General features: G+C 40.9%; 1 protein-coding gene across 1 annotated transcript; it reads right to left on the reverse strand.

Moving 5' to 3' along the window:
- Positions 1-463: 463 nt before the first annotated feature.
- On the reverse strand, positions 464-5,979 carry LOC4328954 (vacuolar protein sorting-associated protein 29). The gene is made up of 3 exons (XM_015771841.3): positions 5,530-5,979; positions 2,894-3,031; positions 464-1,122 (listed from the first exon to the last, which is right to left on the reverse strand). Exons 1-3 carry the CDS (start codon positions 5,659-5,661, stop codon positions 826-828), a joined length of 567 nt encoding a protein of 188 aa, XP_015627327.1. The 5' UTR covers positions 5,662-5,979; the 3' UTR covers positions 464-825.
- Between the last annotated feature and the right edge of the window lie 7,340 nt (positions 5,980-13,319).

Consider the following 13,319-nt stretch of genomic DNA (forward strand, 5'->3'; position numbering starts at 1 on the left):
AATTTTCTATGAAAAAAAATTGTTTGAATGTGATACTCCTACAGAATTATCGCGAAATTCTAGCAGTATTCCAGAAGCTGAAGGCAGAATTTTGAATTGATCTAGTGTCCTGTAGCTGCGCCTGCGCGTATCGTACGCATGCGTGATGGGGACTGATGCATGCGTGGTTTGCCACCATCTGAGATCCCGGCCGTACGCGTACGTGACGCCCACGGGCGCGCTGCCTCTGCTCTACGCTCCCGTGTCGGCTCGCCGCCGTCCGCCGCGCGTGGCAATGGCATTGGCACGCCACGCCACGGACGGACACAGCACACGCGCGCCGACACCACGAGCAGCGCGACGCACAGTACACCCGGCAGCGGCATGTGCCCCGCGCCCGCGCGTGGATGGATCCGTGCAGTGCAGCACGCCACGCCACGCCAGGCACAACACCAGTCAATACACACTTCATACAAATCTGCAGTTCTTGTGTCTCACCAAAAGTTATGTTATGTGGAGGCACACATGTTGCGCAATTCCCAGCCTGTCAAACACACGGATTACATAATGCAATGTCACCTCAGCTTAATCACTCTGATGATCTTGATTCACTAGATCTCAATACACCGGCTCCAGTTCTTTTTACCATGACAACTCTTGACGATCTTTTATTATTAACTAATCTGAATACACGGCTCAAGCTTTTGCACAAGGACGAGAGCGAGGAAGAAAAGGAAGCTTGAGAAAATGGGATGATCTCTGAATCAAGCAAGAAGGGTAAAGGGTAACTAAAAACAAGGGCAGGGCTGGGCAGGACGGGGAAGGGTTTTCTGATGTGTTTTTTGGTCAGGCGTGCATCGTCGCCGTCTTCTTGAAGTCGATCTTGTCGACCTTGACCTCGCCGTCGATCAGCTCGTACACGTAGACGACCACGCGGAGGCCGTCGATGTCCATGAGCACGAAGCTCGGGTTCACGTCGTAGGTGATGCTGCTGTAGGCGCCCGTGGCGGAGCCGGGGTTGATGACCACTCCCCCCTCGTGCTTGTACGCCTTGAACTGGTGGGTGTGCCCTGTGACGAGGATGTCCACGTCCAGCTGCCGTTGGAGCATCGCCAGGGAGTCCAAATCGCCCCATGGAACAACCTGATGATTGCATGGTCAGAGAAAAGATTAGGATACACTGCAAAACAATCTCAAGTTTGACACTGACTGATCAGACTCTTTGGCATGTACTAACAAAAAGCAAGGCAGATTATTGACCCAATATGGCACTTGTGTACAGGGATTCAAGACAGACAATAATTCACAAATGAATGTGCTTGCGATACTCCCCTCCCTTAAGCACGTCAATTAAGATAGTTTCAGGTTCTCATACATAGTGCAAGACATGGCTTACTCAAATTGTTAGTGGTGCGCAAGATGTAGTGCAGAATATGGTGAACGCAGCAACGGATACAGTGAACCAACATCGTGAATGGTTCTGCACAAGTCAATGTTCAAGATACAGCACATGGTTTGTTTTCTTTCCTGGTGGTGAACATGCTTATGTCCCCAAGGAGGAAGTATCACGTCACTTTAAGGATATGGGTGCTTATGTCCCCAAGGAGGAGGTATCACATCACTTTTATGGATATGGGTCAATGCAAATAGGTTCAACACTTCAATTTACTGTGACTATCCATGAAGCCTGTTGCTTGATGAGATGCTGCAACATGTGGAAAGCAAATATACACACACGCTCATCCACTACCCTGCAGTCAGTGGGAAACCACATAACATCCATTGAACTAAATAACATCTTTTTTGCATGAGCCCTAGACCATTTGACTGCTGAAATATTGCAACATCTCAAGTTGCCAACCATGTGTCGTCCATACATGTACGGTGTACCCACATAAAAATAAAAAATGTGATATGTGTTTCAATCCCATAAATTGCAAACATTTCCATAAGCTAACAAAACATCCCAACAAAGAAACTAGCAATTAACATGGAGAAAAACTTAGCCGTGTTTTTACAAGTACCTTATGGGGTAAAGTAGACATCTGAAGCTATAGCAATTCCAACTAAAGGTACAGTGGAAATGTCCTTGTTGATCACTAACTGAATTTAGAATCGATAGTAGTAGAATATTTCCAGAAAATAAGCCGCAATTTTGCCGCGATGGAATGACCTAACATAACGCGATGTGTTAAAGTGCTTTATCTCGCCGCAATCATGCGAGGGTGTAAAGAACAAACAGCACTCCCTGTTCAAGGATGCAAACCATGTAGTGCCTGGGTTACAAACCACTACAAATATTTAAAATGTTTAGCCCAAACTCCATTGGCATTTGAAGAAATATAAGCGAGAAGGTTGCTATAGATACTAGCATTGTTTCTTTATTTATAGAAACAAAAGAAGCAAATATTCTGGTTTAGCAAGAATAAAATATTCTTATATTCATTCCTAGTAGTGTAACATTTAATTAGCATGGCCTCATGTGGAACAATATATAATCACATAAGAGCAAGTACTATGGGCCTCCAAGCACAAGCCCTAAGATGCCACATAGGACTAAATGGTGCGGTGGAGGAGAAAAGGTGTGTGTGTGTGTGTGAGAGAGAGAGAGAGAGAGAGAGAGCGAGAGAGATACCCCTCATGCAAGGGGCAACCTATACACAAACTCCAAGAAAAATGTGAGAGTATGAAAAGTATTGGGGTTTGTGTGTTAGAGGTAACATGTTGTACATGCTATCTCTCAATTTATAGGTTGATGATGTGGACTAAATAAGAGGTAGCAGCCACCTCTACTATAAAACTTGCTCTATGACTGTTCTAAAAAAGTAGCATATTAAAAGTCTAGTATCCCTGATTCATGGTCATGAAGCTCATACTAACAAGGCAAGTAATAGTTCTAGAGTCAAAAGCAAACCTGATGACCATGGCACAGCCCTAGCTTGAACTGACCAATAGTAAGTGTCTTAGTCTCTGGGTAACGAGCATCCTCATCATATTCACCTCTGGTTATATGGAGATCAGGACAAAGGCTTTTCAGGTAGTCATGAACTTCCTATAGAAAAATTACAAAAAAATAAAAATAAAAATCAGTCCGCATTTCATCAGACCAAAAGATAAACAGTTCCATACAGTAAGTCTGTGTCAACAAATCAGTAGATGAAAAACAACTACCTTAGTATCGTCCTGATAACATGTTAATCCAATACAAAGTTCAAAAGCAAGAACAGTCCAATAAAAGAAACTTCACAAGGATCAAGAGCCATTAATCATGCAAAGAAGCTGATGAAAACAGGCAAATAGTTCTTCGGCTGTTATTTCATCATGGCCCCACAATTTTGTGGCATGGATCCTTAATCCTCTAGGAGAGCTTCATATTCTTCACTCACTTTAATATGGTTTATTGTGCAGCCCTCTAGTATAAACAATTTCAAATTGCTGTCAACAGAACTGATGTAATCTTTTGAGCTTCGTGTGCTTGGCATCTATAAAACCCTATCACTTTAATACGGTTTATTGTGCAGCCCTCTAGTATAAACAATTTCAAATTGCTGTCAACAGAGCTGATGTAATCTTTTGAGCTTGGTGTGCTTGGCATCTATAAAACCTACTGTATGGTTTACACAACTCAACATCTTGCACCGCTGGTATGTAACAGTAGTCCTTATTTAAAATAACAATTGTTGGCCTCTTTCACCTGGCTGCAATTTAACTTTATTTAATGGTTGTTCATAGCTATAACTAAGCCACGCAGGTGGAAGCTTGAGCATCTCCTGTGAGCTTGAATCTTTTACTGTTTTTTGTACTAGTATCATAAAATAAGCTGAAAGCAGTGCAAGCATGGGCAAACAGGTTATTTATCATGGTAATCACTCTATTTGAAAATATTGATTATGTAGCTTCTAGAAGCCAACTGTTTACATTTAAACTTCTAAAGTGTGAATTGATCATCCAACTTGTAACAGCACAAGCATAGTTCTGAGTAGACACGATATTTTGGCAGGCAAATAGAGTTCCTTTAATCATGTACCTCGGCAGTACATAAATTATCTGGGAAAAGCTCCTCATAGTATCAGAGAAAAGTTCAGTGAAAACAATCTAATGAGAGAAAGTTCATTCGAATTCAATTTCAACATTAAATTCAATGTACAGTTGTACATTGAGAGTTTACCCCTGAATTTCTAACGAGAAATGGAGATCTCTGTCACCAAGATGTGAGATGACAAGAGTCCACTAATAAATTGGAGAAGCTGTTACTTTTGAGAAAGCATCAATAGTGGGGAAAAGAGTGACCCTTGCAAAGATGCCACACAAAAGGTAAAATTTAAACATCAGGAAATAAGTTCACCAATCATAACACTAAAATTTCTTATCTCAAGGGGAGAAGGATACTGACTCTATCTACTCTAGTGCAACTATCATGAAGTGTCTGTTGATAGGACAACCTAGATCCCCTTAACACTCTGTTAGAAGAAGTTTTACTATATGTGGTGACCAATTATTTGTTTCCAGAACACTTCAAAGTAACAACTGCATTTTCTTCGAGTCGACGAAATTCATAAAATTCTCTGTGAACGTATTGAACAATATAATAGAAAAGTAGGGATTAAGAATAACGGTCGCATAGTTCAAGTGGGGGATGGGATTGCTCGTATTATAGGTCTTGGTGAAATAATGTCAGTCGAATTAGTTGAATTTGCAGAAGGGAGTACTAGGGGTATTGCTCTGAATTTGGTATCCAAAAATGTTGGGATTGTATTAATGAGCTATGAGTTGATGATACAAGAGAGCAGTTTTGTAAAAGCAACATGAAGAATTGCTTAGATACGCGTGAACAAGGCTTACTTGGGTCGTGTCATAAATGCTCTATCTAAACCTATTAATGGGAGAGGCAAAATTGTAGCTTCGGAATCTCGCTTAATTGAATCTCCTGCTCCGGGTATAATTTCCAGGTTTTCTGTGTAATGTTCTATGTGTGTCTATCAAGGACCAAGTGGCACCTCTCGTGTAACTTGGTGAGAACAATGCAAGCGTCACCAACTGGAATTTAAGCTCAACCTCCAAAAACCAGGCCCTTTGCTAAAATCAAAACCAATGGTGCTCACCAATCGTCAATAGGTTTTAAGATAATGAAGCATCACATTTGGCCCCGTTTATTTTCTTGTTCTTCCTCTTTCGGAATTACATTTGATCCCACTATCTCTTCAAATATGTACATTTGATCCTAATCTTTGATCCATGTAAGCTCACGTAGTGTTAATGGTATTCATCCCCACATCATTTTCTCCCTCCAGTACTCAAAGTAGTTATTGTACCTCTGCTTTAGATAAACTGATAAACTAGTAGTACTAGTCAAAATCATACGACCAATGAACCAAAGGTAATCTCAGACCAAAATCGGCGTTCTCTGATTCCAACGAGAGGGCGAATACCTCAACAACAGATTCGCTGGGCAATGCTAAACAGGACGCTACAAACAAACTAGTCAACCATGATGGGGCGCGCGCCAAGCACGAGAAACCGCGGTAGGGAAGGGGGGTAGCGGCCGCTAACCTTGATGCAGAGGTTCCCCGTGCAGATGATGTGCTGGATCTTGCCCGGGACGAGCATGGACTTGAACTTGGCCGGCAGGTCGGCCGCCCGGTGCGGCACGTGCAGATCCCCGAGCGCGAGCACCAGCACCATCTCCTCCTCCTCCTCCTACTACTCCTCCCCTCCTTCCCCCGAACCGGAAACCCGCTCCTCTCGCCGCCTCAGTCCGCGCCCCTTCAAGCTCGCCGCGATCCGGCTCAAATCCCTAGCCCCCCACCGCCGCGCCCCCCGAGGTGAGTGAGAGGGGGGGAGAGCTCGATCGATCCTGCGGGCGATCAGGAGGGGATCGGGAAGAAGCTCCCCGCCGTCGCCGTCGCCGACGCCGCCGCCGCCGCCGCGACCGCCGATCGGATTCGGAAGTTGTGGGGGATCTCTGTTTTTTTTTTCTTTTTTCTTTTTCTTCCTCGCTTCGAGCGTTGGATGCGGAGAGGAGGAAGAAGAAAGAGCACGTGGGGATACGAATCGAATTGGACTTCTCCGGTGGAGAAGCATCGATGGGGTGATTGATGGGTTTTGGGCCGGAAATTTATGGGCCTCCATTGTTGTCACGTTTGTCATCGATGGGGTGAAGTTCCAGTTCTGCTGTTCTCCTTGTGATCTTCTTCTACCTGTTGTTTCTTGGTACTATTCTCTCCATTTTCAAAATTTCAAATGTATAGCAATTTTTCTTATATTTGATAATTAATTTTATTAAATTTAGTGTAGATATTAAATAAAATCATTTTTAAAGTACTTTTGACAATAAAAAAATTCACAACAAAATAAATGATATACTTACGTAGCTATGTAGCTTTTTTTAATTAGATAAATGATCTAACGAGTACTTAAAAACTTGCATTTAAAACGAATGCGCTAAAGTTTTAGTGATATGACAAGGATAATTTCTGCGGCGCTGCCTAACAAACGTGTCTCTGGGACACCCGACTCAACCAGCTGATTTCCTAGAAACTGAACTTGGTTGACTTCGCAATGCCCTGCATCATTCCTGCCCCAGTTTTCTGCTAATTGTAACTGGATTTGAGTAATTCAGATTATGTTTTCTTGACCACTGGAGAGTTTTTTAAAAAAAATTAGGGAGTAGGTCAACAAGGGATGAGGAATTTGGCTCTTCATGAACAACACTTGTCACACTTGTACGGCATAAGACAAAAGGGATCGTGATTCGTGAGCGACTTTTGTTTCTCCGGTAATCTGATTACGCAAAGTGATCTAAGCAATTAGGATTACGTCTGATTCAAGTTGATCTAAACAAATTAGTGTCCTATCGAATTATATACGACTTGTTCATCAACTAGAACACCTTGTATTGTCCTTTTAAAAAAAGCCTCTATGCTATGCTTTTGTTGCAGAATGTGTTCGTGTTGGATGATGTGTTTGCCTCTAATTATCTCTCTCAGGAATTGATTGACTCCTCCGTTTTAAATATTTGACGCCGTTAACTTTTTTTAAACATGTTTGACCGTTCGTCCTATTCAAAAACTTACGTGAAATATGCAAAACTATATATATATATACACACACACGCACACAAAAGTATATTTAACAATGAATCAAATGATAGTAAAAGAATTAATAATTACTTAAATTTTTTAAATAAGACGAACAGTCAAACATATTTTAAAAAGTCAATGACGTCAAATATTTAGGAACGGATAGAGTATAATTGGGTAGCTGTTTGACCCTCCAAGGTTCCGAATGACACAGTGAACTGATCAAGGTTTTTCTTTTTCTTTTTTTTTTTGGCAAGACTAATAATTGATGAAGAACATGAACCAATCAGGCACTGCTTGTGTCACAACCTTAACCATCCAATGCTGCACCAACAAATGCATGCATACGGCTATCACAATTCACAAGTGGCTATGTTTTCTACTCCTTTTCTTGCAGCTACCGTTCTGCTTTGAGAATTCGCGTCATGGGCGTCCAGTGGTATTGCTGATCACTGTTGTTGTAACAGTATGTTGCTAACAACTATTGCATCTTTTTTTGGATAGAAAGCATAGCGCTGACACTTGAGATCAACGAGAGCCTAGCAACACTTGAGATCAACGAGAGCCTAGCGACCAATAAGTTTTTATTACATGGTAGATGCACAAGCATGCACATCACTGTATACATAACACCATACATGTACAATCGTAAATACACCCCTAACATAGGTAAAATTCCTCCATTCATCGATGCCTACAAGAGAAAAACTCTCTATAGGCACATAAACATGTGGTTTTATTTAGATATTGTCACAGTTTAGGTAGCATATGTTTGTAAAATAAAATATGTAGTATTTTGATTTTTTTTTCATGTGTCCCATCTAAATACCTCTCTCTTTTTTAATATATAACGTTGTTAACTTTTAAACATAAGTTTGATCATTCGTCTTATTTAAAAAAGTATATGTAATTATCGTTTATTCTGTTGTGATTTGATTTGGTTCTTTTAAGTATGACTTATAGATTTTTCTATGTCTGCACGAAAATTTTAAATAAGACGAATAATATATAGAAAAAGTTAACGCATCATAGATTTAGAAAAACGGATGTAGTAGTATCTTATAGTGTACTAGCTAGTGCATAAATTAGTTTGGAAGTTTGACCAAAGTTTTATCTAAAAACAATAGATCTCATGACAAACATCCGAAGAAGGCAGGCACTAGCTAGTGTGATCCATGCATAAGGAGCTTGAACTGACAAAGATCAAACTAAACTATTAGTAACAATTTTAACACACCAAAATTTAGCCTAATACATTGCATGAAGGATATGGCTAATTATGTGCAGCCTAATATTAGGCTAAAAATACCGTCAATGGCATGGATCACATGCCGCCACCGGCTTGTAGTAGTTTCAGCAATGGTAAAAAAACCGGACCAGCTATTGAACTGATCGAAGTGTTGGTTCACCGGTCCACCGATTGGACCGACGGTTCGCCGATTAAACTGTGGTTTGTAAACCTTTGTTAGGTTTCATATTCTCTCTATGCCACATGGCCCACATCTAGTCCACAGCCTAGGTCACTAGAGGAAGCTCCCATCGCAGTCACCCATGATAGAATCCCATAATTGCTCCTATTTTGACCTCTTTTTTCCATAGAAATGTGCCTTCAAAGCCTATATTTGGCCTTAAAGTGGCCCGAGTTCTGGTGCAGAAAACGTTGAGCCGGCCAGATCGGTCTCCATCGGCCACGATTCACTAGAGAAATCTATTGGTTTTGGCCTTTTTTTTACTAGTTCAATTGCAGGGGCGGTCCTGGGAGCAGGTAACGGAGCCGTCTAAAGTACTGGTTTTGGTTTTTTCGGTTCAACCATGGTCCGGTACGGTTTTTTCCACTAGGGTCTTTTCCGGTTCCACCATCGGTCCGATCTTTTTTTCACTAGGATCCTAGCAACAAACACACGGAAAAGCTAGGTAGAGCACGCACGCCGGCGGCGCGCGTTTCAGGCCCAGAAGGCCCAGCACCGCTGCGCCGGCGCGCGCGCGCCTCCTCCACGCTTTTTTTTTTTGTTTTTTTACCCCTTTTTTCCCACTTTTTTCTGATTTTTTTTTATCTTTAGCATGTTTTGAGTTTGAAAGTTTTTAAATTTTGAGTTGAAAATTTTCAAATCTAAACTTGAAAGTTTTCAAATCTCGATTTGAAAATTTTCAAATCCTGGATTTGAAAGTTTTCGAATCTCGGGTTGAAAGTTTTCGAATCTCGGGTTGAAAGTTTTCGAATCTCGGGTTGAAAGTTTTCAAATCTTAAGTTGAAAGTTTTCAAATCCGAGTTGAAAGTTTTCAAATCTCGAGTTGAAAGTTTTTAAATCCAAGTTGAAAGTTTTCAAATTCGAGTTGAAAGTTTTCAAATTTGAGATAAAAATTTGAATGTTTTCAAAAATTGACTTAAAAAATTCAAATTTCAAGTCAATATTTAGAAAACTTTCAAATCATATTTTAAAAATTTTCAAGTCATTATTAGAAAAACTTTTTACTCAAAAATTCAAAATCATTGTTTCTATTTTTATTGAGAAATTACTGTAGCATTTCATGATTAGTGCTAATTATTTAGATTAGCAATATTGCGTTGTTTTTCTTCCAGAAAAGCGCTAAGCGCTTGAGGCGGAGGCCCGCATGCACGCGACTTAAAGTTCTCGCGGGCATGCGCGAGCTAGCCACCCCCGCAAACACAACCGATCCTCATCCTCATTCCTTTGCATGACCAGTGACCACATATATATATATAGGGTGTGTTTAGTTACTGAAAAAAGTTGGAAGTTTGAAAAAAAAAGTTAAAAGCTTATGTGTGTAGGAAAGTTTTGGATGTGATGTGATGTGATAGAAAGTTGGAAGTTGGGGTGTACTAAACACGGCCAATAAGTGGTTTTCGATCAAACCACCCATGGAAGGAACATGTGGTTTAATTCAGGGTGGTATCGCACTTCACATGGGGAGAAATGCTATTTGGGCAAAAGCTGATTGCATGTGAGAGGCAGCCTAGCTGGGACGGGGCTAGTGGCCACACTAGCTATCCCAATAATTTTTGCGAGGGTATAAACACTATTGGCTGATTGGTTGATTGGCTTTCCCCGACAAGATATTTCGTAGCGGATGTGTTGCTGCCTTCCAAATCGATCAATAATTCAGCAATTCAATTAGCGATCGGTCGGTCGAGCACAAGCTGTTTCTGTCTGCTCATTAATTTATTAACCAACTTGCTTTTCGAAGCGTTCGTGGTAATGCTGCTGCCCTGTCGACTTTGTCCATGAGATCAGCCCGGCCAATGTTGGAATTTGTCGGAGTCCAGAACACAGTAATTTGCGCATTACTTCTTTTCAAGCTTGTTTTCTCTAAATAAAATGTAAATCGTGTGTCTGAAATTTAGACAATCATTATTTTAAAAGCTATTTATACATTTCATCTATAACCATACAATCTGAAACCAAAACCTAGCTAGCGTCCCTATCAACCCTTAAAAAAAAACCATATCCATATCCCTTTAACTTTAGTTTTATGCCACCACTTTTAATATGATGCTACCTGTGTCATATAATGTAAGCGATTTTCCCTGTATAATTCTCTCTCAGACACTGTTTCGGTACACTTTAGACTACTAAAGGAAGGTAGTGGTAGTAGAATTGAAATCTAACTATAGATCTTCATGAGTATATAATTTTTTATTCAACACTTTTTTGAGAAATATTTACCAATTCATCTATTTTAACATTCTCTACCGAATGTTAAAACATATGAATTTATCACAGGATTATATATTTTAATTCCAAATTTAGCACTACAACAAAACGCACCATCCTCGTCCCACTTTCTCCTATCTATGGTTCCTACAGTCTCAGATAAGTGTGTCTCTCTTTCTTGTCTCTAGCTATTGTTAGGCCGATCATCTCCTAAACATTCTCATCATCATCGCCTACATCCATGTTCTAGTATCATTCACCCTCTATTGGCGTATGAATCCAACGGCGCCACCACTGCCTTGCCATTATCATCTAGCTATGATTGTTCCAACCTTTCGCTAATCAATCTTACATGAAAACCCCCCAACCATGACTAATTTCTACCGTACTTATCTAGACAACTGTGCGAATCAACATAAATTCTATGCATCGTCCAACAAAATTTATGAATTCAACTGTTCTATTTTTTGAACGAAATTATTTTGGTAGAGCTATGGGTTTTTACGCCCATTTAAAGTGAGAATAACTTGCCCAACCAAAATTGACAAATTCTGGTCAAAGACAACAGGAATAATAAAGAGATTATCATATTAACCTATACCCTTGTAGATAACTGCATGACCGACTAGTCAAATGAACCATTGAGAGTTAGGGTGGGGGAAAAAGACCAAGACCGAGGACCCGATTGAAATAATCGAGACCGAGACAAAATTTCGCTCTCCCTACTCAACTAACTAAATTTCCTTCGACCAATTCGGTTAGAGTCCTCGGTAGTTGAATTAACCAAATAGGTCCATCCAAAAGTAAACTCTAAATCCCCACTTAATGTTCGACGATTCCATGAACGCACGCACCCAAGTAGTAGTTCATTTGCAGCCTTGCACGATTGAGCGTAACCACACCTCTTGCTCGCATGTAACGCCGCCTCTGCCTACATCTCACTATCGCCAACCGCATCTCGAGACAACCTGCATCGTAGGATGCCCCGACCGTCGAGCCCACCCCTCCGCCAACCGCATCAACCCCGTCGCCCATTGATTGCGTCGCGCTCCTCCGCTTTGATGGGCATGGGTGGCACTTCCTTTACTTTGACGACGATATACGATAACTTCGGGTAACACCTCCACAATGAGGTTGACTACGACGAAAGGCCAAGTAGCCAATGGCCCACTGCCCGATCTGAGATTTTTTTCCTGTGATATTGGTGAGTTTTTTAGGTGTACTATTTATTCGTGATTCGTGTGTTTTCTTGACCTGCTGAAATTTTGGTCATCACCAAGACCGAATTGCTCGGTATTTACTATTTTACAATGCAATTTGGTCTCCAGTTTTAAATGATGGAAATTTTCTAAAAGATTGTAGACCGAGACCAAATTTTCGGTCTAAGGGTCTGTTTAGATCTTTCAAAATGGTAAAAGTTTTGTCATTTTGGAGCACTTTTTGCCATTTTAAATCTAAACACTAGTAACAAAAGTTGGCAATTTAACATTTGGCATTTGCTAGTCTATGGTAGCAAATTTTGCTAAAAAGTGTTCCGGGACCGCACCATCTCTCTTTCTCTCTCTCTTTAGTGCTAAAATGATAAAACTTTAAGATGTATTTAAACACCAACTAGTACTTTTGCAATGACAAATTTTTTGCCACCAAAACTTTTGTCATTTGCCATTCCAAATGGATCTAAACAGGCCCTAATTGAATACCCACCACCTAAGAGCAAGTTTAATAGTATAGCCAACTACTAGCTCTAATTCATCTATAGCCAATCTAATAGCTCATTATACAATAGTTACATACTATAGTATTAATATCTGGTCCCATCTATCATACACACGCTGCGTCTTGGAGTCCGTGCTACAGCTGGCTACAAATCTGTAGCCCGCTGCCCTTTTCTCTTCTTATTTATCTCCCTAAAATATGTTTGCAGCTAGCTTATAGCCTGCTATCGTACATGCTCTAATTGAGAGGGTAAAAAGTGAAACAATACCTGTGTAAAATAATAATATAAAAGGATTTCACCAGTCTACTTGGAACACACTTTTGGCATGCGTGGTGTGATGTGCTGTTGCTGTAAAAGCGATGGCCAAACTGGACGAGTCCCTCACGGGCTGCCACCGCTGTTTATCAGCTTGCGTGCAATGTGGACCCGGGTCTCCAGTGACTGGCCGGCCAGCTTTCAAACGGCTCTTTCCCAGACCACAGTGACCTCTGCGCTGCGCATACGAGGTTTTAGTATTTGGGGTATTGGGAGGGACGAGCGGCTTTGCTTCCGTGTGCAAAAGCTGTTGGGCCTATTGATTCTTTAATTTGTTTTCCCTTCAAGTGCAAATTAAAGCTCAAGTTGCGCTGTTAATATATTAAAAAGAGGGGCTCAAGTTGCAGTTTTCATATTAACCGATAGATAGATTCTCTCTTTGATTTGGAATAAAAGTAGAAGAAAAAGTACGAATTACCTCCCGAACTATCGTGGTCGTCCGAATTACCACCCTAAACCCGAAAACCAAACATCCTTCACCCTCAACTTTTAATACCGGACAAATTACCCCCCTCGACCCAATCCTAAGCGGTTTTGCCCCACGTGGCGTACGCG

This window comes from Oryza sativa, chromosome 2, assembly GCF_034140825.1.
Source record: "Oryza sativa Japonica Group chromosome 2, ASM3414082v1".
NCBI lineage: Eukaryota > Viridiplantae > Streptophyta > Magnoliopsida > Poales > Poaceae > Oryza > Oryza sativa.

Bases quoted from the DNA above. Each gene is read 5' to 3' on its own strand.
- LOC4328954 (XM_015771841.3), bottom strand. From the start codon at position 5,661: ATGGTGCTGGTGCTCGCGCTCGGGGATCTGCACGTGCCGCACCGGGCG. The intron at 3,032-5,529 runs GTTAGCGGCCGC...ATTTTTCTATAG, and splicing joins CGGGGAACCTCTGCATCAAG to GAAGTTCATGACTACCTGAA. The intron at 1,123-2,893 runs GTTTGCTTTTGA...TGCAATCATCAG, and splicing joins GGCTGTGCCATGGTCATCAG to GTTGTTCCATGGGGCGATTT.